Raw genomic sequence first — 23,113 nt, forward strand, 5'->3', positions numbered from 1 at the left:
CATCACAGCGTGTGTCAACACTTCACTCCTCCTTTTGCCAAATAATAAATACTCCATTGTACAGAGGCTATCACATTTTGTTTCTCCGTTCCCCAGCTGAAGAATATCTTGGTTGTTTCCGAATGCGAAACCTCACGCCTGCAGAAACTCGGCGTTTTCTAAATCACGGTGCCGGGATGTGGTAGAGCGATTCAAGCACACTCCAGAAAACAAAGACCAGCTGCTCCAAGGAGCTCACAAATTACCAGGGTCACACCTGGCTATAACCCTAATCACCTGCGGACACCAAGCACGGTATTTTCGCCACGGCGAGTAGAGCAGACTCTCCCGCACAGCAGCCCGAGTACTACCTCAAGTGTGCTGGACCCAGTCCCCGAGGTCCTGACTTCCTCGACCTCGGACGGAAAGACAGGCTCCACAGCACTGGGGATGGCAGCAGTCCCACCTCCCACAGAACCTGGTGACAGAGGAGACCCAGCCTGCCCTGCCCCTCCCAACAGGCTAGCAGCACAGACAAGGCAGCTCACTCACTCTCAGGATGTCGGCCGTGATGATAAACTCCGTCTGTTTGCCCTCTGCAGACCTGGGGTTTGGCCTCGGGGTTCCCAGTCCTAACAGATTCCTGAATTTCTCCTTCAGGCCTGAATCTTTGCTTGTCGACTTGGCCATGGTGGACAGGAAGGCACCAGAGGCCGCCTCTACGCCAAGGAAACAGGCGGAGAGCTCAGGGGCAGCTCCCCGCACCTGCCCCGCTGCCGACCTCCGGAGGCCCGCCCGGGAAGCCGAGTCTCGGGTGGGCACGACCCTCCCACAGCTCCTGGGAGGACTCAAGCACAGCCTAGCGGTCCCGGCTCAGCAGCGGGCACCGGGTGAGGGCGGGGAACGGCGCGCGGGGGCCCCGACGCTCGCCCTCCGTCTCCTCCCCGACATGGGGAAGGCCTGTCCCGGACGCCCGAAGCAGGGGCCCCCCGGCACCCGCTCCGTCTTAAAACCCAAGAGGGCTGGCGGCTCCAGGCTCAGGCCGCGGTGAGCGCAGCCGAAGGCCGGGGCCGCAGCACTGCGGGGTCCGCCCCCGCCGCCTCTGCGCGGAGCAGCAGCCTCCCCTCCCCGGCGCGGCCGCCTCGCCCTGCCCATCGCGGCCGGGCTAAGGGTGGGCAGGGCCGGCGTCAGCGGCCTGAGGGCCGCGAGCCACTCACCCGGGGCCAGGCGCCGGGCCGTCCCGGCGCGGAGAAACGCGCGCACGCCGGGCCCCACCCCCCAGCCCCGAGCCGCCGCCGGAAGCTCGAGCCGCACTTCCGGCAGCGCACAGTGCCCGAGCGCCGCCGGCGAGCTTGCTGGGAGTTGTAGTTCCCGGCCGCTCTCGGGCGGAAAGGCGGAGCGAGAGTCGAGTCACGGGACGAGCCGCGGGGGCCGCCGGGATGTGTAGTGCACAGAAGTTTGTCCTGCGCATGGCTGGCGTGAGGATGGTGACCCGCAGCCGGAGCCGGAGCCGGGGCTCGGGGGCCGGGCCGCGGGGGGCTGGGGAGGAGGCCGCGGCGGTGCGGAAGGGAGAGGCGAATGCAGGTAGCCCCGCGCCCGGACCGGGGCCTGGGGAGAGAGACAAGGGGAGGAACTGCAAGGGGCCGGGGGCTGTGATTCCGAGTCGCACCCACGCGGGGCTCTGGCTCCCACCCCTCTTCCTGTTCCCAGGACGCAGGGCCAGGGGTCCGGGCGCTCGCACCTCCCCCCTCCGCGTCCCGGTAGCCTGTCCCGGGATACTCCACTGGGCGCCAGGCTTTCTGTGGCACACCAGCCTCGTCCTCGTAGCTGCTTCCCGCTCGGAGAGACCGGGCGCCGAGGACACGCCCACGCCGGGGGCGCAGGAGGGTGCCCCTGAGAGGAAACGAGAAAGGGCGTGGTCTTCGTTTTGTTTATCCTGCGGGCCTTCGGGATCCAGGGTGTGCAGGACCCCGGGGTGAGCGAGACCCACAGGGCCCCAGCAACAGGACAGCCAGAGGGGGATTCCCACAGGCACCCAGTGAACTTAGGGGTAGTCCAATGTGACAGATGCACGGAAAGGGGAACCGGGGCAAAGAGAGTCAGTAGGGGACAGTGCCAGCTGCGTAGGTACCTTGATGCTGGGATGGAGTTTGGGGTTCGCCATGAATCCAAGAAAAAATCAGTGAGGAGTTTTTGAACAGAAATGACAATCTGATTTGGGCCTTGGGAATGTCTCTCTAGGCCAGTGTGGAAACAACAAGGGGGGGGCACCTTGGAGGAGGCCTTGGGAAGAGTCGTCTTGTGCTAATGCAGCCTTGGTCAGGAGCCCTCCCCAGAAGGCCATGGGAAAGCTGACCTGCCCCCAGAGCACGTGCTACAGAAGCCAGAGCAGCCCCAGCTGTGAAAGATGGTGGATGGTTGTTGAAGGAATGATGGGGGGGTGATAGCAGGCGGGTCAGCACCCACACCCACCCTCACCTGTGGCCCCCGCTGAATGGCACTTTTTTTGCAGAAGGAAAGATAAGCCACGGTCCCGCAAAGCGCCAGCGGAAGACGCAGAAACTGAGTGTCGCCTACGAAGCCTCAGATGATGAGAAAGAAGGCGCCAAACCCCCAGAGGCACCAGGCTGGGAGCCCCCGGACTGGCAGCAGCAGCTGGTGAACATCCGCACCATGAGGAGCGGGAAGGACGCGCCTGTGGACCAGCTGGGGGCTGAGCACTGCTATGACCCCAGTGCACCCCCAAAGGTATGCGGGCGCCCCATCTGCCTGGTGACTGCCTTCTGGACAAGACACTTGCTTCCTCTCAGGCCTCGCAGGGCACAGCCTGACGCCTGGCAGCCCTTGGCTGGAACCCTCCCTGGCAGGCGGACCATCGAGGGGACAGCGCCTGGGCTTGTGTGTGGGATGGGTGGGGTTATCCATGAGGCCACAGCGATCACACTAGCAGGCACTGGCTGTCGAGCACCGGGTTCGATGCTAAGCGTTGTGATCATTCGTCTCAGCCTCCTAGTGGTCTTTGTGTGACAGGCACTGTCACTGTCCCCGTGTTCATTACGTACGAGAACACGGTGCGCTGGCCAGGGTAACAGATGCAGGTGGGAAAGGGTTTGCGGGGACTGGCCCACGGCGAACACCTAGGACCTGCCACTACCCTGGTCCCCATCACTGTGCAAACAGGTGCGGAGATACCAGGTGCTGCTGTCCCTGATGCTCTCCAGCCAAACCAAAGACCAGGTGACAGCAGGCGCCATGCAGCGGCTGCGCGCTCGGGGCCTGACGGTGGACAGCGTCCTCCAGACAGATGACAGCACGCTGGGCGCACTCATCTACCCCGTAGGCTTCTGGAGGGTGAGCCCACGGGCCTCAGAAAGACGTCAGGTGGCCAAGGGGAGACTGGGGGGTACGGGAGGCCAGGTGGGGCATCTGAGGTTGTAGGGACCCGAATGTGAGTTCCCACTGGAGCCCCCTGCCCGTCTGACCAGCAAACGGGGCCAGGGCTATGGGGCCTGCCTCCTTGGCCTTTCCTGTTTGCAGCCCACCCTTTCCTTCCTCCACCTCCCCACCCAGCTGACTGGCGCTTCCCTTCCTCCCTGAGGCTGCCCACCCGCCTTTCCCTTTGTTTACTCCAAGCCTCCCTGGAGTGCGTCACCCCCTTCCCTCTGGAGCCCCCACAGGCCACAGAGCACTGGGTGGTGAGTGGGCGGATCTGTCGAAGGCACCCGGGCGGGTGGGGCTGCTTCCCCTTGGCATTGGCGTGGGCTGCAGTTTGTCAAGAGGGTTTTAAATAGCCCTCTCTACTCGGGCGCAGAATGGGAACCACCCAGCTGGCCTGGCGGCTGGCGGGGGAGCCCCAGGCTCCAGCCTTCCTTCCTGAATGTCCAGGTGCTGCGGAGCCCAGCTCCCGGCATGGCTGGCCTTGCTTAGCCGACCTGGCATCTGCGGGAGTGATGGGACAGAAGACCCGAGCAAGACCCCATACATGTGTCATTGGTCCAGGCAGGTGGAAAGCAGGGGTCCAGGCCTGCATTGGGCCTACCTCAGTCTCTCTGCTGCCCTTGGCTCATTCCCACCTCTTGGGGGGACAGGGGCAAACAGTTGCCTCTGAGTGTGTCTTGGGCAGGTGACAGGCAACTCTGGACACCTGTGAGTCTCCATCGGGACTTATCCTCCCAAGTAGGTCTACATCTTCCACTTCCAGAGCTGACCTCCCCCCCGCAACCCCCCACCTCCGTCTTTCAGAGCAAGGTGAAGTTCATCAAGCAGACCAGTGCCATCTTGCAGCAGCGTTATGGCGGGGACATCCCATCTTCAGTGGCAGAGCTGGTGGCACTGCCGGGCGTTGGGCCCAAGATGGCGCACTTGGCCATGGCAGTGGCCTGGGGCGCCGTGTCTGGCATCGGTGAGTGGCATACACGGTCAGGGAGGGCAGGGCTGGTCACATCCTGTGGTCTGTGACCCCAGCTCAAGTTCCCTCGCCCACGTGACCCAGGGGATCAGAAAGATGTTTGCAGCACTGAGCTAGGCCTGCCTGGTCTACAGGTGGGTACTGATGCGAGGAGTTCCTGTTTGCTGAGCGCCTACTATGCACTGGGCTCCGTGAGAGGCCCTGGGGATGGGTTTAAGGTCCATGCTGCGTACAGAGAAAGACGTTGGGCAGGTAACTCCTTACCTCTGAGCTAGAAATACTCTTGGGGGGTATACACAGTGCTGTCAGCGCTGGCCCAGGCTAGGGCATCTGGGAGACTTCCTAGAAGGAGGTAATTCAGCCAAGAGCTGAAGATTGAGGCGGGCTAGTCAGGCTAGGAGGAGGAAGTGCTGTCCAGGCAGAAGGAGCGACGTCCACCTCAGGTGGGAGAAGTGGCCAGATGGGGGAGGCCCGGTAAAGGCAGGGGGAACTGGGGGGAGCCTCTTCTGGAATCCCTTTCCTGACATTGGCGGTGTCTATGAAGACAGACCCTGGGCCAGGCTGCGGCTGCTTCTTCAGGTCTTTGCCCGGACGTCTGGGGCTCCTGAGGCTGCCCAGCTGCAGGCCCGGCCAGCCCAGAAACCTGGCCGGCCACAGCCTCTCTGCATGCCCCCGCCCCGACCCTGGTTACCCCTCTGGAACTCCTGCAGGGGGCGGAGAGGGGGGCAGACATCTTCCCAGCACCTGTCCGGCTCCTAAGGCCTGCTTCCTTCTCGGCACTGCATTTGGGGTGGAGGGCAGCTAGGGGCTGAGGGCCCTGACCGTGAAGGGTGGAGCCCAGCAGCCCCAGAGCCCAGCGATGGGCCAGGCAGGGGCTAGGGCAGAGCCTCCCCCGAGCCCCACCCCCACCACCGCCACCGCCCCTGATCCCGCAGCTGCCAGCCAGCCTCTCAGCAGATACCTGAGCTTATCTGGGCGGCTGTCCTCAGCTGCCCAGGTCTCAGGAGGGGATGGTGGGGGGACGTGGCAGATCTGTGGGGGAAGGGCCCACCGCCCAGGGAACAGGACTTCCGGAGCAGCAGACACACTGGAAGGAGTCCGAGTGTCACCCTTTCCGGATGTCTGGGGGCCCTGCTTCTCAGGCTTCTCTGGGAAGGGGCCCATCAATTAGAAAGCCAGAGCAGCCAGTCCCAGCTGGGTGACCAAGAGACAAGACTCTTAGCCTCTCTAAGCTTTGGTCACTGAACTGGGAAAGCGTACAGAGGACCGGTCCACAGGAGGCTCCCGTAGTGTGGTGTGGCCCTGGGCTGGGCTTCTGGGGGAAAGACAGGGTGATCATTTTTGTGCTACAGAGGAGGATGCTGAGGCGTGCTGACCCACTCACCTGACCCCCACATCTGTGTGCTCTCCCTGTGCCCCCCAGGGTGCCCTCCATCAGCATCTGGGCAGGGCCTGAGCCTTTTTCCAGACTATCAGGAGCAGGGGAAGGGAGCAGGTGTAGGGCTCAGGTTGTCTTTGGCAAAGTCAGGAGGAGGTAGGGACTACAGCTGGCGGGGAGAAAGGGGCCCTGGTGAGCAGGTGCCCAAGCCCAGCCCTGGGGTTGCTGGCCAAGGGGAGCCGGGACTGTGGCCCAGGGAGAGGACCGATGCAGCTGGCCTGGCCATCCTCCCTGCTCTGTCCCTGGCCGTGTCGTGCTGGGTGTGGGCTCTGGGAGCGGCCTGGCACCCACAGCCAGCGTCGGGGCGAGGAGGCACAGCTCCCTGCACCCCTGCTAGGGGGCCTGAGCCCTTTGGCTCGAGCCACTGCCCTGCCTTCCGTGGCAACCCAGGGTTTGGAGTGGGGAAGACTCGGGCTCCAGGCCCGGGTCTGGCCAGCACGCCCTATGATGAGCCGGTCCTGTCTCCTACAGCGGTGGACACGCACGTGCACAGAATCGCCAACAGACTCGGGTGGACCAAGGCGGCGACCAAGTCCCCGGAGAAGACCCGTGCGGCGCTGGAGGCCTGGCTGCCCCGGTGCGGCAGGGTGGGGGCTGGCGGGGCTGCCCTCAGCCTCCCTCCCCCACTGACCTCTCACCTTCACAGGGAGCTCTGGAGTGAGATCAACGGACTGTTGGTGGGCTTCGGCCAGCAGACGTGTCTGCCCGTCCGCCCGCGTTGCCAGGCCTGCCTCAACCGAAGCCTGTGCCCAGCCGCGCGGAGCCTCGGCGGGTCGTGAAGCCTGGGCCTGGACGCCATGCACCAGCCGACCGTGAGCCTCTGCTGGGGGAGCCACAGCCTGTTTCTAATAAAGCTCGGGAATTGTTTGCAGCCGGGGTCTGGCCAAGTCTCGCCGCTGGGGTGCGGGGGGTAGGCCGGGAAGCACGTGCGTGCGCTCCGTGTGTGCCCGTGCTCGTGTGTCTGAATAGGGCTGGCCGGGAGGCTGACACGGGGACGTGACCATCTGGGCTGTGTACTGGGCGGGGGGCGCGGGAGCCTGGGACAGAGGAGACCGGTCGTGGGAGCCAGCTGCACGCAGCTGCTGGGAAGCCCGCTGGAGACCCGGGCCTCCTCCCTCCGGGGCAGCTGGCCGGGGATCCGGGTCTGCACCTCCCCTCTTGCTGAACTGCTCCCCGAGTGCTCTCTGCTCGGAGGTCCCCCCCCCCAATGTTTACAGAGCCACCCGGCCTGTAGAGTAACACCAGTAGTCCCAGGGCGCAGGAGACCTGACCTGTGCGTACCTTCCGGGGTGGGGCGGGGAGGCTGTGCGAGAGCGGAGGCGTCAGGGGTGCAGAAGGCATGGAGAGTGAGGTGCTGGGGGGCAGGGGGAGGGAGAAGCTAGCAAGGGCCCCAAAGAGTGCCAGTGAAGGAGGGCGCGGGGCTCCAAGTTACAGGGCCCCGGAGGGTGGGGAGGAAAAGTGGGGGAGAGCGCGGAAGCTGAGCAGGGTCACGCTTAGCGGCCTGGTGGATGGAGTGGGATGGGGGCGCCTTAGGAACGGGGACTCTGGGGCCAGCCTCTGAGAGCGGGCTCCCAGGCTGCCTCCTTCCTGCCCAGACCACAGCCCCCCCCCCCCTCAAGTGAGGGCTCAGGAAGGACAGAAGCGGCCACGGGTCTGAGGAAGGCCTGTTTATTAGGAGGGCGCGCATGCGCTATGGCTTAGACGGCAGACAGCAATGTCAGTGGGGTTCAGGGCCGGGGCCAGGAGGAAAGGGAGGGTGGGCGAGGTCCCTTGGGGGCAGGATCTCCCACAGTCACATTCCCCCTGCCTCCCGCAGGGACAAGAGGCCTGTCCAGAGGCCACCCTTTTTTGAGGACACGGGGCCTCCATCCTCGGGCCCCTGGAGCCCAGCCCCAGGCTCTAGTGCAGCAGCGACGTGGGGCCCTGGCCTAGTGACCACCCGCAGCAGGGAGGGGGCGGAGGGGCAGCTCCTACAGCCACCCCAGGGTCACACTGAAGCCCCCACAACCACAGCCTGGCCGCCATACGTTTTTCTCTTTCCCTGGAAGTGCCCGGGGCTCCCACTTGGGATGGCTGCTGCTGAGGGTGGGGAGGAAATGGTTTGCAGAGAAAGGTTTGCTTTATTGCAGTGACTGAGAGAGGCGTCCTGCGGGGGCGGGACTCTGGTAGTAAGTGGAAACATGTGGAGCTGGAGCTCTGTTCTTTTTTCCTTTTTTTGTTTTTGGAAGAAAAGCAAAAACACAAATTCCTTTAAGTCAGCAGGCCCGGGCAGAGCAGCAAGGGCCTGGCCCACGGTCACCACTGCCCCTCCCTGACACTCTCTTCTACCTCGAGAGGGGCCCCCTCTCCCCTATCCAGCACCCAGCAGGTGGGGGGGGGCAAGACGGGGCTCGCTGGGGTGCACATGGGTTCCTGGGTGGTGGTGGGACCAGCACAGCTTCTGGGGGTGAGGAAGCACCCCCTCCAGTCCGCTGAGGCTTGGGGGACTCTGGGCGGGGCCCGTGGGGCGGGGCCCGAGGGCCGTGCAGACAGGCGGGGAGGGGCTCAGAAGTTGCTGAAGATCTCGCGTTTCCGGTTCCAGTCCATCTGTGGCGCCCGCTTGTTGACGCGGGTGGCTCTCGCCTTCTCCTTGGCTTCGGCTGCCGTGGGGCTCAGGTGGAGGCCGCTCTCCTGAAAGGGGTCCCGCTTCCAGGTCCTGCTGTCCTGGGGTGGGGGGCAGCGCGGGCAGGGGCCAGAGTGAGCCCCGGACCCAAGCCCTCCGTCCTGGGGTCCCTCCCAGGGAGCTCATGCCACAGGCCACCGGGCGGGGCTGGGGCCGCGGGCTCAACGGGGCATCCTAGAGGGGCTGACCGCACTGCCCAGGCTGTCCGCTACGCAAAAGCCCACCCCCGAGGCCTCTGACCGCCCCCCCTCGTGTGTGAGCAAAGCAGGGGAGGCGGGCGGGCACTTGCTACCTCAGTGTCCTTGTCTAAGCCAGGCAGGTCACTTCGGGACGAACACGCTGAGCCACCATTGAGCTGGGAAACCAAAGGCAAGGTGTGGCTTCAGGGACCCTGCCCAGGAACCGGGGGGGCCCCCACAGACACACAGGCGCACGCGTGTGCGCGCATGCGCACATCAGAGCCACATTTCTTCCGTCTGGCAGCAGGCGCCGAGCCTCTACTGTGCTCCAGGCCCAGGCCCTGCAGGACACGGACACCCAGCAGCGAGTGGACAGGTGCTGCAGAGGGCTGGAGAGCCGGCCCCGGCCAGCTTACAACAGGAATCACCCCCAAGAGCATCCCCTGGGGGGAAGCCAGGACCAGCTTCCCAAGAGGTGACAAAGGGGGACTCCAGGTCGCCGGCCAGCTCTGGGCAGAGCGAATGACAAGGCCAAGAGCCCCGTGGGGCTGGGGCTGTGGTTGACCCGGGCCAGGACCCACAGGGAGCATGAGGTTTAGACTCGGTCTCACTGTCACACCAACACAAGGAGATGTTGAGGTGGGGGACTCAGTCAGGCCTGGGGATCCCTAGAGGCGCCCCTACGGTTTCCTGGGCCCACCTGGTCCACTCCCACCCTCTCACCTGGGCAGGGCTGGTCCCGTTGGTGACTGGTGATGGCAGTGGACCTGTGGGGACAGGGTGTCAGGGGCTGCCCAGGCCCCCAGGCTCCACCCCATCCCCAGACCCCCAGGCAGCAGCCCACCTTCCAGATGCTCCTCAGTGGGCGTGACCCGCAGCCGCTTGAAGTACTCGTCCGTCTCAGGGTCCACCACCAGCAGCCGGGCCTCGTCCTCCCGCGCCTTGATGCTGGCGACCACCTCTGCGTGGCGCAGCCCCTCAATGTTGTGCCCGTTCACCTGCCCCCAGTAGCTTGGGGTCAGCCCCGCCAGAGGTCAGGCCCCCACAGCACCCCCCCCCACCGCGAGCCACCCAGCCAGGTGTGGCATCAAATATTCATTGATATTGTCACCAGCCGTGGCAGCCAGAGGAATGTCAGCTCAAGTTCCCAGCATCTCTCCTCTTCCCAGCAAAGACCTCCCTGCCCAGAAACATGCTCGGGGGGACAGGGGGCTGGATACATGCTCGGAGGGACACAGGCCAAGACACACGCTCCAGGGGACAGGGGCCCAGACACACGCTCGGGGTGACAGGGGGCCAGACACACACTCGGGGGCACACAGGCCCAGACACATGATTGGGGGGACACAGGCCCAGACACATGCTCGGGGTGGGGGACACAGGCCCAGACACATGCTCAGGGTGGGGGACACGGGCCCAGACACACTCCCGGGGGGACAGGCCCAGACACATGCTCGGGGTGGGGGACACGGGACCAGACACACGCTCAGGGGGACAGAGGCCCAGACACACACTCAGGGGAACACCAGGCCAAGACACATGCTCGGGGGGACGGGCCCAGACACACGCTCGGGGGGACACAGGCCAAGACACACGCTCCAGGGGACAGGGGCCCAGACATACACTCTGCGTGAGGGGCATGGGCCTAGACGCATGACTGGGGGGACACGGGCAGAGACACACGCTCTGGGGGACACGGGCCCAGACATACGCTCAGGGGGACAGGGGCCCAGACACACACTCTGCGTGAGGGGCATGGGCCTAGATACATGACTTGGGGGGACACGGGCGGAGACACACGCTCTGGGGGACACAGGCCCAGACATACACTCTGTGTGGGGGTCATGGACGCAGACACACTCTCAGGGGACAATCAGGCCCAGACACACACACTCTGGGTGGGGGACACGGGCCCAGACACACGCTTGGTGACAGCCAGCACCCTGAAACCTCCATGACAGGTACCTCGATGAGTCTGTCCTGGGCGCGGAGGCCAGAGTGAGCGGCCGGCGAGCCTGGGTCCACGGAGCGGATATATTGTCCTGGCCGGGACTTGTCACTGTGCAGGTTGAACCCGTACCCTTGGGGGCCCTTCCGTAGGTGGCAGAGCCGAGGGCGTAGCTCCCTCGGGGGCCCACCGACATCCTGCAGGCGCATGAGACCAGGCTGAGTTCTGATCTCCCCCCACCCCCACCCCCGAGGCCCCTGACCCAGCCCTCTGCCAGGCCTCAGCCCCCAGAATGCAGCTGCAGTGGAGAAGGGTGAGAGGAACCCCAACTCCACACTCAACATCACGCCCCGCCCGGCAGCCCCGGGTCTCAGGGACAAACACCATACCCACGTCTGCGGGCCCTGCTGGGCTGCCTGGGGCCGAGCTCCAGCAGCAGGATCTCGAGCAGAACCTCAGTTTCCAAACCCCAAACAACCTCACATGGGACCAGGGGCTTTACAGGGTGCGAGGGGACCTGCTAATGGGCAGCGCTGAGCCCAGGCCAGGGTCCTAGGAGCTGCCACTCAGCACAGCGTCCTGGGTGTACCCCCTCCCACTGCCCTGCCCAAGCGAGAGGCTGACGTTTGTTTTGTTTGTTTTGTGGCCTCTCTCACATTCCAGAGCCAGCTGGAACCACCGCCACCCCCACAGGGCCCAGGGACAGGGCGCAGGGGCCTGAGCCCAGGGAAGCCAAGGGTGGGACGTGCCGCCCCACCCCCCCAACCCGGGCACGGAAGGCCCACGATGCCCCGAGCACCCCCATTGACCACCCAGGGCCTCGCCGGGCTTTACCTCTGGCATCCTGCGGTATAGGGCTGTGGGTCAGGGGGCCGTGCCGCTGGGGGCCAGGCCCCAGGACCCCCACCCAGCCACGGCCTGGGGCCGTGACCACAGTGCCCAGCGGCTGCGGGTGCTCAATTAAACATGGCCGGTGGCCGGAGCGCGCAGGCGGGCAGCGGCTCGGGTTTCCGGGGCTGCTCAGGACTCCGGCGCGCGTGCAGGGGAGCGTGTGCAGGGTGGGGGTGCTCTCTGGGGCCCCGCCCTGACCCTCCACCTACCTCACCCTCAGGGAGGCTGTCCAGGCCCCAGGCACCTGCCCCCTGCTGCTCAGGCCACCCCCCCCCCCCGCAACCACTCCCAGCCTCCGGGCCTCTGAGCTCATTCCAAACCTCAAATCTGAGCCCTTTGGCCTGCCAGTCCGGGCTGTGGACCCAAGCGCTTCTTTTCTCACAGGGCAGGTGGGCTCTGGGCCCCCCACTTGTGCAGAACACTCTCTTCCTGCCCAGCCTGCACCCCTCCTCTGGGACCCCTTCCCGGACCCCCAAAGCCTACCCACACATGTCCTTGGGATCACCACTGCAAGCCACTACTACCCCCATAACCCCAGGGACTCAAGGGGCAGGACAGCGGCTCCTCGATCCCCCAGGGGTTTGGCTGCTCAACATGGGCTGAAGGGACGGGGGTGAGACCCCCCAAGTGCCCCAGGGCTCCCCGCCCAGACTCATTCCCTCTCCCAGACACACCTGGAGGCACAGACTATGAGTCCCCCCCAAACCCCTCGCAGCGGTGCCTCTCCGATCCAGGCTGCTTGCTAGAGCCCAGGTGCCGAGGCTGACAGGTCGGGAGCAGAGCCACAGCCAGGACCAAGCACAGCCGGCAGGTGGACGGGGCCCAGGTGTGAGTGGCACACGGCCACAGAGACCAGACACACAGACACAGGCTTGCAACCCGCTACACGGCAACACACGCGTTCGAGAGGACAGCCCCCTGGCGCTGAGCCCTACGGCCTCTTCTCACGCCCTCCACAGTGACCTCCCTGGCGGGTCTCTAGAGGTCCCCAAACAGGAAACAGGACTGGGGGGGCATCCGGGGCCATGAGGCCAGGCTGAAGTCACATCCGGGTTTGGGGCCACCCTGGCCATCCCCCTGCCTCAGCCCAGCACGCCCACCGCTCACCGCACCAGCCGAGAGGCTTCTCTGAAGTCTTGCCCTAATGCTCTCCTGCCCATCGGCACCCAAGGAGCCCCGTCCCCCGCACCCGACCCCCAGGTTGAGAGCTGTGCTGGGGCGGGGGCAGGCTGCGTGGAGAGGCCCAAGAAGCAGTGGGTCAGGAGGGGGCGTGCAGGCGCCGCATCGCTCACATTCCTGCCTCCCTGCCCTGGCTCGGAGCATTTCCTGCCGCCTCCCAGCCAGGCCCTCGGGCTCCCACTGGCTCTCCAACGGGCAGCCCGGAGCCGGACAAGCCCTGGTCTCAAAGCCGAGCCCGTGACCAGACAAAGACGCTGGCATGGGGGTACCCCAGGAGCCGGGCTGTGCCCCCCCAGATGGTGACTCACCAGCCCTGGCAGAGAAAGGCCCCCATTGTTGCCCAGGGTCCAGCCTGCTCGCACCAGGGTCACCGGGGCGTCCCCAATCCCCTCTCCTGACCCCGGGGGACATGGGCTAAGCCGGGCTCTTGGGGGTCCTCCTTGCCTACCCTGCCCCCACCCAGGCTGACCTGCGCAAGTCCCCAGGACGGTCTCTGCGGAGGGGCTCCTGGGGCTGGGGCCAGCGGTGTGGCATCCCCAGAGCGGGCCATGGGAGGCAGGAGAGAAGTGGCAGGCACCGAGCGTCCAGCTGAAGTGGCCTAAAGTCTCCAGCCAGCCCGGGCCACCACCCATTTATCCACCTCCCACAGTGGCCCCAGCTCCCCAGGGATGGGTGGGGACGGGGGGGCTGAGTCACTTTGGGGAGCAGGGTGGCGGCTGGGTCCCCCTCCCCTGCTCAGGCCCCAGCTAGGCACCCCGTACTGGCTAGGTTTCAGTCCCAAGAAAGGAAGGAAGGAAGCTGCTGGGAGGCCCTGCCCTGCCCCCAGGACCCGGGGCTGGGGGGACAGGGAGGCCAGGGAGGGGTCCCCGGCGCCACAGCAGGAGACAGTCCTGCTGAGGCTCCCAGGGCTCTCCCGCGGGCAAGAGGGCCCCCATACCGGGAGGCCAGCCCCCACTCACGCGCATCCAAGGGCCTGTGGAACTGGGGTGGGAGTCCAGCTCTGTCCCCACCTCTACGGCCCCGGCATCGCAGCCTGCCCCGCCTGTCCCCTGTCGTCACTGTCAGGATCAGCTGCACTGCAGCTGGCCTGGGGCTGAGTCACTACTGACTAGGACCCCACAGCACCCCCGTGGGAGGGCCTGCCCCCCGGGTGCTCTCCCCAGCCCCACTTCCCCCAGCCCAGCCGGGACAGGGGACAAGGCGCAGAGAGGCCAGGAGTGACTCGCGGGGCCCTGACTCCTCGCTTGGCCCTTATGAATGAATGGTGGGACCCTTCATTCTGCACCAGAGCCCCAGCCATCCTGCCTGCGAGCACCCCCTCCCAGGCACCTTGACCGCCCGTCGGTTTGGGCGGGTCAGCCGAGGCCAGGCTCTTCCTCCAGACCCTCTGAGCTCAGCCTGTTAGACAGCCGGTCTCTGGCCGGGAGGGAGGGGTTGACCCTGTCCTCTGGGCCTCCCCTGACCTCCCTGGAGGCCCCGTCGTCCCCAGGCCAGCCCCCACCACAGAGCCCCTGCTAGTTGGGCCCCACTTTGTTCCTCTAAAAATACGCCCAGAGGAAGCGCCCTCCTAAGGCTTCCTGCGGCTCCCAGAGCCTGAAATAGCAGAGGGGAAGGTCCCACCCCAGGACAAGGTGCCTCAGCGCCCCGCCCTACAGATAAGCCCCAGGGCGGATTTTTCCACAGGAAGGTGAACTCAGCGTTTGTGTCTAAATCAATGGACAAACGCCTGGAGGGGAGGGGCGCTTCCTCTGGGAGGTAAGACGCCCCTGAAGGAGAGGGGCTCCCGCCGGCCGGCCTGCCGGCCAGGGAGCCAGACCAGCCCGCACATCAGCCCAGGACTCCCTGAAACCCCGCAGCCGACTTGGATGCCCCCTACTTGGGCCCCGACCACCCCCGCGGGGCTTGGGAGCCCAAGGAACGAAAAGCATCCTCAGGGTTCAGACCCAGGCCTGTGCCCAGGCTGGCTTCCCACCTGAAATGCCGTCTCCCCCAGAGACCCGGGCACGGCCAGCTCGCGCCGGAGACTCGCACACCCGGAAACTTCAGCTCTCACACCTTCACTGGCATGAGGCCAGCGGGTCTCAAAGTGGGATCTGGGGAAACCCCTGGGATTGAATTTCTTTAAAGAGATTAAAAAAAAAAAAAAAAGGCGCCTGGGTGGCTCAGTCCCTTGAGCGTCTGCCTTCGGCCTGGATCATGATCCTGGGGTTCCGGGATCGAGCCCCACATGGGGCTCCCTGCTCACTGGGGAGCCTGCTTTTCCCTCTCCCACTCCCCCTGCTTGTGCGCTCTCTCACTCTCTCTCTGTCAAACAAATAAATAAAATCTTTTTTTAAAAAAAAGCAAAACGGGAATGAGAAACGGTACCACGGGGTTTCAAGAGGACAGAACGATCAGGGCACCTGGGTGGTTTGGGCTCACGGTCATGATCTCATGAGTTGTGAGATCAAGCCCGATGGCGAGACCAGGGTCAGGCTCCACACTCAGTGGGGAGACTGGCTGGGGATCCTCTCCCTCCACCCCTCCTACTGCTCTCTCTCTCTCTCCCCCTCCCCCCACTTTTCTCTCAAAGAAAGGGGAAAAAATAATAAGATCTTTAAAAAAGAGCGAGAGAGCGAGCACGGAACAAGCAGAGTCAGGCTCTTCCTCTCGGCCCCCCCCAAGTAGGACCCCCCCAAGTCCTGTCACACAGAAGTCAGTAGAACAGCAGCCCCCCCTTCCCGTCTTCCAGCTCTGGCCCGGAGCAGACGCAGGAAGGGAAAAGCACCCTAACCGCCGTAGACCCCCAACTGAGGACCCAGCTTAGACAGTGTCCCCGGCTGTCCCCAAGCATGCACTGCCCGCAGAGGAGGACCAGACCCCACCTCCCAAGGCCTTCCCAGCACAAGCATGCTCCTTAGACAGGCAGACACCTGACATGAACAGAGCCAGGCGTGATCTGATCCGTCCCGGGACCTCCCAGCAGACCCTTCCCGGTTCCCTCAGCCCCTAGGCTGGGCTCGTCAGAGAGAGAGACCTTTCCTAGGTCAGGGAGCTCCGATGGGCACCCTAGGGAAGAGGGCCAGGGACCAGGGCCACACTCCCCTGGGCCCACCTGGCTCATAACACAGGCTGAGGGCAGAAAGAGTGGCTCCAAGTAGCCAATATGGTAGTCACCAGTTGCCCCAAGAGGCAGAGGGGACGGAGACTTCTGGAGGTGTGTGGAGGGGGAGACTGGCTGCCATCAAGCGGCAGACACGGCGGTTGTGGGAGAAGTCAGGGCTCCCCCGCGTGCGAGCCCGCTGTACCTTCTGGCCAGCCTCGGAGCCCAGGCTGCTTGCACGTGCCCAGTCTGGCTTTGGCTCCCAGGGGTCGTGGGCGGGCGGAAGCCCTCGCTGGGCCATCTCCTCGGTGCAGGTCAGCTGCCGCCGGCGGAGCTCCTCGTCCGTCTCCTTGTCCACCACCAGCAGCCGAGTCTGCCCCTCCACGGCCTTGATCCTCTGCACCACCTGGGCCGGGCAGGTTGGGGGGAGCAGGTCAGCAGTCGGCACTCTGGGCAGCACATGGACAGCGGTGCCACCCAGGGCTGGCCCCGGCTGGCGGGCAGGCAGCTGGCCTACCAGGGGTGGGTGGCTGGACCAAGAGGCCCGCCGGCTCCGCCCCCCACCCCCGGGGCTCGGCAGCTCCCTCCCTCTTTACCCAGGACTCCTGATTCGGGGCTGCGAGGGCTACAGGGTCACTCGCCCCGGGTCTGGTCCAGGAGGGGCCGGGAAGCTGGGTGAAGCAGTCAGTCGGTCTGGAAGGCGGTGCACGGCTAAGTCTGGGGTTTTTAGGGTGTGCGTGTGTGCACGGATGTGTGGGCAGGCGTGCATCCAAGGTCTGTCTTTCGGTCTGGGGTTGAGGGAGCAAGGGGTCTCCCTAGGTCCCTGTCTGGGGATCTGCGGCCACTGCAGTTCTCAGTAGTGGAGCATGGATGTCGAAACCTCTGCCTCTGAGCTTTCCATTTGCCTCCAGACCGGACCCTGACCCCCTGTTCCTTTCGGACCTGCAGAGACGGGAAGGCCTGGTTCCTGAGGCAAGGCACCCGCGGGGGCACCCACACACAGCCCGGGAAGCAGAGCTCAGAGCCAGTGGACAGAGGCCCCCTGTGGGACAAGCGCGACGTTGGCAGCAGGCGTACCTATGCAGGTGTCTGTGAAGTGTCCAGAGCACGTGCGGGGCCACGGAGTGTGCATGTCGGGGTGTGGTGTGCAGGGAGAAGGAGCGGTCAGTGTCCCCTGGGCATCGGGGTAGGAAGGACCAGACCCCCACCCCAGGTGTTGGCGGAGGGCAGAGAGGCCCCCATCGGCTGCTCGGCAGAAGCGTCAACAGACAGCAGTGTGAACCGGGCCATCTTCCGCCGGTCCTCCTCTGGCCCCTCCTCTCTCCTGGTGAGAGCCACCGGAGGACCCCAGCACCCTGCGGCTTCCTGACTGTGGGACGCAGCCTAGACGCCTGATAGCCTCAAACATCAGCTTCCTCATCTGGAGAATGGGAGCTGCGACTGCACCTGCTCCCTCCTGGGCCAGCACGGTTCTGCGAGTAAGCTACAGAGACCAGCACCCGGGAGCCTGGAAGAAGCAGGTGCTCTGGGGCTAGGGCTAGAAGTGACAGTTAAACCAAAGCCAGGTGACACTGTGCCAGCCCCTCCCTGTGGCCTGCCGAGCCCAGACCTCCGGCCCACCCCGACCCTCCTTCAGCAAACAGCTTTATCCAGTTGAAACTCTGGGTGCAGGACAGAAGGTAGGCAGACGGACAGACAGGCAGGGGCCTCAGGGGTAGAAGCAAGAGTTCAGCTGCTGGTGCCGGCAAGAACCAATTTACTAATCTCCAGGCCCCAGGGCTGGCCACGCAGACGGGTCACAGACTCACAGGGGCTGGGGAGGACACCGAGAACCCTGAGCAAGAAGGGAAGGAGGGAGCTGGACTGACGCCAGCAGAGTCCCTGGCCAGTGGGAGATAGAGTCCCCAGGGAGCAGAACCTGCCAGAACAGACCCTGCCCTCCTTCTGGCCCTCATCCCCAGTGGCAGGAGGCAGGGGGCTGCGGCAGCGGCTCCTGCAGGGCCGGGCGGCCTCCAACGAGGACGTGCTGCCACCAGCAGCGACTCTAAGGGACCCAGACGCCATCAGCCAAAACACACATTAGTACACTGACCTGCCAACACACACTAATGACTACACGTAGCCAGGCAGGCAGACCCACAGGCCCGGACACACACACACACACACACACACACACACACCGGATTGCAGATCTGTGCGCGCGCACACACACACCTAGAGCTGTACATTCACACGCACAGTGCAGCACGTGCACACATGCACACACACACATTCGCTGACACAGGCACATACAGGTGTGCCCTCACTGGGATACCCCTCAGGTACCCCCGGGGGGGCAGATGTGGCCACACGTGCGTGACCCCCAGAGGGTCGTGTACACACACATACCCAGCTGTGTACACAAGCACGTGTTTACACTCACAGACAAGCACTCAGACCCTCCCCCCAGGCATGGAGACCCCCCAGGGTGACAGACGCGGCACTACTTGCACACTGAGGCCCGAAGGAGACTCCAGTGCTGGGGCCCAGGGCCCGGAGCCGCACTGCGGGCCCCTCCCTGCCAGGATGCCCCCTCCGGGAGCCAGCTGGCCCAGGGGGAGAGGCGAGCAAGGAGGCCGGCCGCCGCTGCCTCCGGGGCCACGTCCGCCACCTCGCAGCGGGAACCCACGCAGGCCCTCGTGCGACCCCTCCCGCCCCGGGCAGGGCGCCGAGGCCTGGGCGCACTGAGCGCCCGGAGCCGCGGTCGTTGGCGCCCCGCGCGAGCGAGCGCGAGGCGGGGAGGCGCTCCCCGGGGAGGGGGCCCGGCGGGGCGGCGGGCCGGGGGCGGGGCGCGGGCTCCCACCTGGTGGTGCGTCTCGCCCTCCACGTTGACGCCGTTGACCTCGACCAGCCGGTCCCCGGCGCGCAGCGCGGCCGCCTCGGCGGGGGAGCCCGGCTCCACGCGCCGGATGAACTGCCCGCGGCGGCCCTTCTCGCCGTGCAGGTGGAAGCCGTAGCCCTGCTCGCCGCGCACCAGGCGGCACAGGCGCGGCCGCAGCGGCTCCGGGGCGGCCATGGCGGCGGCTGCCCACCGGCCGACCACCGGCCGGCCACGGCGCTGACGCCTGCCGCGGGCAGGCAGGGGCGCGGGGGGCGGGCGCGGAGGCGGCGGCGGCGGCGGCTGCGGCGGCGGCGCTGGGGACCCGGCGGCGCCCTCGGCTGCTCCCGCTCGGCTCCCGTCGCCTCGGGCTCGGGCTCGGGCTCGGGCTGCGGCGCCGCCCCCGCGCCCGCCCCTTCCCCGCCTCCTCGGTGGGGCCGCCCCCGCCCGAGTCCCGGCCCGTCCTGGCTGCGGCCGGCCTCGGCACCCTGCCAATCCCGGGGGCGGGGGAGGCCGCAGGGCCTTGGGACCCCCTCTGTCTCACCCGGACTCTGGGCAGCCTCCCCGGCGCCAGCGCCTTTGCCTCCTAGTCCAAGAACATTTATTGAGCACCCACTGTATGCATTCGTGACACAGAAGCGGGCGCTTGGGGTGGGAGAGGAGTGGAGAAGGGGTCCTCAGGCCGAACAAAAAAACACGGGCGCGGAGGGTAAGAACAAGGGCCACAGCTCCGTCCACCAACCTCGGGAACACACCCTCCCTTGCCCCCCCCCAACCCTCGCTGTCTCTGTCTGGGGATCTGTCCTGCACCCAGAGTTGCCCTAGCCCAGCGGAGTCCCAAGATGGTCCAGGAGGCAAAAAGCAGTTTGGAAATAACAAGACAGCAGCCCGCCCCTGTATTCTGGAGGCCAGTGGCCAGGCAGCTCCAGCCCTCCCCAGGATAGCGCTTTTGCTTATCCGTGCTGGGGATGTCTGTTAACCGTTACCCATCCCCCAACACACAACTGTCTCTGCCAGGGACCCTCACTTGTGCCCCCGTTCATCCCAGGGAGAGATGACATGTATCCAGGACTTTGGCCTCAGACCTCTGGCTTGTGATCAGTGCTCAGAGAAGCTGTTCCCATGAACTAGCCCCTGTGACCCACCCCCCCGGCCCCAGCCCACCCTTCCCTCCATCCTTCTCCCCTAGCATCTAGCTCCTATCCCCAGCATGAGTGCCCCTTCCCCCAACCAGACAAGAATGACAACAGAAAATTGGTTATGCTTCGTTGTGCCTCTGAGTATACTTTATCTGGAAAAACCCAAGGGCACTCAGGCCATTTTGCAGATCAAGAAACTGAGTTCTAGAGAGGAACGGGACCTAGGCAAGGTTCCCAAGCTCCTCTTAGGCACTGCTGGGAGAGTCCAAGTCCACACTTTATCAAGGAGCTCTTTCTCAGCCTCAGATACAGGAAGACACCTAAGTTCCCCCTCAGCCTGCCCCTCCCCAGCCTACCCAGACCCCTGCACATACCTGGTCCCCAGGGGTCAGGCATAACCAGCCCAGACAGTTCCCCATGGGGGCAGAAGCAGGCTCGGCTCGGGCCCAGTCCTTGCTGCTCCTTCTCCCCTCTCCAGTGCCCTCAGCCTGGGCGCCCAGGCCCCGCCCAAGCACAGGGCTCTCTGGGCAGCCTCATGGGCCCCAGCCCCTTGGGTGTCCACACCCGGCTGCTGCCCCTAAAAGCCACTTAGGCCAAGACTGCATGGCTGCTTCCCCACCCCCACCTCTAAGCTCCTGGCTGGTGCTGCAGCAGGCTCCCGCTGAGCAGGCCCCCTCCATCTGTCTGCTTGCCTGTCCGGAGCTTGCTTGTCCGGTCTGTGACTGCCTCTCTGGACCCAGCCTGGTGCTGCTGCTCCTGAAGGCTGTGACACCGGTGCGGTCTACCACATACCAGCCCGGATGGGGCTTAGGGGTCACCCGCAGCAACCAGGACCTGCCAGTTTGTGGTATGGGGCCACGCCAGAGTCTAGGGAGGTAGCTGGATGGGAGCCCCCCAGGCTGGGCGTAGAGAAGTAGGAGCGCCTGGTCCTCCGGGGAGGACCTCCCTTGGAGATCTCCTCCCCCGGCCCCAGCACAGAAACTCCCAGGATCAGCCTCAACCCGTCTGGGAAGATGAGGGAGGAGTAACCAGGGACGTGTGGTCCCAGCCCGGGGCCAGAACACTGCATCACAATGTAACAAAGGAGGCTCCAAAGCAAAAAAGGAGCTGGGAAGGACCAGGAAGGTAACAGAGTGACAAAGGCAACATCGGAGAGTAGCAAGGGGGGTGGGTCACAGCCGCAGGATAAAGGCGGCAGGGAGAAGTGCAGGTAGATTCCGCAGGGGTAGCAGGGATGGGTGAGGGGGACACGGTAAGGATGGCGGCCCAACGAACAAATGCAGGGAAAGCGAACCCAGCGGCTCTCTGGGCAAACTCTCCCATGCCCTTCCTCCAGCCGCGGGCCTCCGCGTGAGGCAGAAGTGGGAGGCAGAGAAACGGGCCAAAAGAACAGCGTGGACAAAGACCCAGGAGAGCGGCGCTCGGGGGCCGTAAGGTGTTTGGGTCGCCCGGGACCGGGCCAGAGGAGGTGATGCGCGAGGCCCGCGGCAGGCGGGGAGGCCGGTGGGAGGTGACCCGCACCCCTGCCCCGACGCCCTCGCTGCCACCTTGCTACACAGGCCTTGCGACAGACGGGAGGCAGACCTTTCGGGGCTTCCCTCTCCTGGGCTGTCAGGGGGCCCCCGGGGCGGGGCGGGGGCTTTCCTCTGCGCTTTGAACCTCGCTCCCAGGTGCGACGCCCCGCAGAGATGGGCGGAGCTTGGGCCTGGGCGGGGACTCCGGGGCGTGGCCGTGGGTAGAGGCCCGGTCGCCGGCCAGGGAAGGCTTGGGGGCCCGTCTGCAGGGTGGAGCCATTACTCTGACGCCCGGGTAATGCCCCGGAGCTTCCCGGGCCGGCGCCGCCTCCCTACTGGGCATTAACGGCCCCACGGGATGACCGGGCCTGGCTGACGGCCTCCCCCTTCAGACTACGCCAGGCTTCTCTTCAGAGCCCGAAACTGCAGCAGCCGGGACCCGCGCGACGGAGAGAGAGAGAACACGACACCCGGCGCCGAGAGGGAGAGAAAGGGGGAGACCCGCGCGGACCACCGGAGGGAGGCGGCGCGGGAACCCGCCCACTCGCTCTGGGCCCGCCCACGCCCTGCTCCTGGCCCCTCCCACCGCCGCAGGCGCCGACTGGGGCTGCAGTCCGGAAGCGCAGCCGCGCAGCGCCGCCTGCCGGCTCTCGGAGGGATTGCTTCGCTCGAGGGGCTGGCCCGGGACCCCCCACTCGCTCTGGCTCCAACTCGGTCCAGCCTGGCCCTGCTGGGTGGCGATTGCGAGGCCGGCGCCTTGGGGCTGCTTGCACTGCAGGGACACGGGGATGCCAGGAAGGCGGTAGGCAGAGAAGCCGGGCTTCTGTCAAGTCCCAAATCAGCACTGCTTTTTCGCCTTGGACCTGGTGTCCACCCCTCTGGACTGGGGTACCTCCAGGCAAGGGAAATCTAGAGCCTCACCAAGTGTCCAGCGCTTGTGACCAAACATATGCAGACCACTTGGCCCCGGCGCGGAGTACCTGCAGTCTGTGTGGGGAACCAGGGGCCAGGGGCCAGGGCAGCCGTGTGGCCCAGCCCCAGAACGTGGATTTTGCGCCGTCGGTGGTGGAGAGTGAGGTGCTGTGCCCTGGAAGTGAGATCAGGTCAGGACGCCCAGGCTTTGAAAGGCCGAGTTTGGCGAGACGCAGGAGCAGGAATGCACTTGGAGCGCAGAGAATGGGTTGACCTGAGGAGTCTGTGGCCACCCCTTCCCTCAGGGCTGATCTCGGAATCAGAGTCTGTACAGTCAGGGCTCGGTCAGTAAGAACCGGGAGGGTGGAGAAAAAAGCACCGACGTTAGGAGACAACATGAGGAAAAGGAGGTACCCGGGAGAGAGATGAGCAGGAATTGCCAGTAAGGAGGGACGGGGGCTCCCAGAGGTCAAGGAGAACGTGGGGGCTGGTTCCATGTGAGCGTCTCGAAGCTAGTCAGCTCAAGGGGTACGGGAGCACCCTCCTCTGCCTCTGGCTGGCTGTCCTAGTGGAAGGCCTTGCCATATGGCCAAGGGAGGGCCCAAGGGCAGACAGCATCAGGGCACGGTGACCGGGCACTTGGAGGCCCTGGACAGTTGTGAGAGTCAGAGCCCACGCAGAAGAGGGTTGACGAGGAAGCCGAAGGGAGGAGAGGCCCAGACACTTGTGAGCGGGAGCTGTAAGGGGGCCCAGGTGGAGGGAGGCCCTTATTCCCGATGGCAGAGCATTTCTAAATGGGGGTTGGGGCCGATAACTGAAAATGCGGAGGCGATAAGAGTGGAAGGGTCTCTGAGGAGGCAGGGGGTCCTTCCTCGCTAGGAGGAGAACAGGGTCTTGAAGGAGGGGCTGGGGGTTGCACTTGCTC

At 65.3% G+C, this 23,113-nt stretch overlaps 3 protein-coding genes across 17 annotated transcripts in view; 1 reads left to right on the forward strand and 2 right to left on the reverse strand.

Annotated features, from left to right (window-relative positions):
- The window catches only part of TSC2 (TSC complex subunit 2), a 33,057-nt gene extending 31,790 nt beyond the window's left edge, over nt 1-1,267 (reverse strand). For all 5 annotated transcript variants that reach the window (XM_080830166.1, XM_080830167.1, XM_080830170.1 and 2 more), the window contains exons 1-2: nt 1,197-1,267; nt 532-698 (exon numbers count right to left, since the gene is read on the reverse strand). In XM_080830166.1, coding sequence (XP_080686292.1) covers nt 532-669 — 138 coding nt within the window. In that variant the 5' untranslated portion in view covers nt 670-698; nt 1,197-1,267. The remainder of the gene's footprint in view (nt 1-531; nt 699-1,196) is intronic.
- An 89-nt stretch (nt 1,268-1,356) lies between these two features.
- On the forward strand, nt 1,357-6,696 carry NTHL1 (nth like DNA glycosylase 1). Of its 9 annotated transcripts, none has more exons than XM_080831056.1 (6): nt 1,357-1,457; nt 2,492-2,727; nt 3,160-3,330; nt 4,222-4,381; nt 6,297-6,402; nt 6,472-6,696. In XM_080831056.1, the coding sequence occupies exons 2-6, from the start codon at nt 2,653-2,655 to the stop codon at nt 6,602-6,604; spliced, it is 645 nt and encodes a 214-aa protein (XP_080687182.1). In that variant the 5' UTR covers nt 1,357-1,457; nt 2,492-2,652; the 3' UTR covers nt 6,605-6,696. The 9 variants fall into 9 exon arrangements, with proteins under 9 accessions (XP_080687182.1, XP_080687179.1, XP_080687177.1 ...); XM_080831051.1 differs by having other exon boundaries at nt 1,431-1,563; XM_080831055.1 differs by lacking the exon at nt 1,357-1,457 and adding an exon at nt 1,492-1,954.
- A 782-nt stretch (nt 6,697-7,478) lies between these two features.
- Nucleotides 7,479-18,977, reverse strand: NHERF2 (NHERF family PDZ scaffold protein 2). Of its 3 annotated transcripts, XM_080830370.1 has the most exons (7): nt 18,609-18,977; nt 15,972-16,172; nt 10,632-10,811; nt 9,511-9,664; nt 9,390-9,433; nt 8,780-8,842; nt 7,479-8,528 (listed from the first exon to the last, which is right to left on the reverse strand). In XM_080830370.1, the coding sequence occupies exons 1-7, from the start codon at nt 18,819-18,821 to the stop codon at nt 8,370-8,372; spliced, it is 1,014 nt and encodes a 337-aa protein (XP_080686496.1). In that variant the 5' UTR covers nt 18,822-18,977; the 3' UTR covers nt 7,479-8,369. The 3 variants fall into 3 exon arrangements, with proteins under 3 accessions (XP_080686496.1, XP_080686497.1, XP_080686495.1); XM_080830371.1 differs by lacking the exons at nt 15,972-16,172; nt 18,609-18,977 and adding an exon at nt 13,154-14,223; XM_080830369.1 differs by lacking the exons at nt 15,972-16,172; nt 18,609-18,977 and adding an exon at nt 12,613-13,118.
- Between the last annotated feature and the right edge of the window lie 4,136 nt (nt 18,978-23,113).

The sequence above is a fragment of the Martes martes genome (genome assembly GCF_963455335.1).
Source record: "Martes martes genome assembly, chromosome: 18".
NCBI classification, from domain to species: Eukaryota; Metazoa; Chordata; class Mammalia; order Carnivora; family Mustelidae; genus Martes; species Martes martes.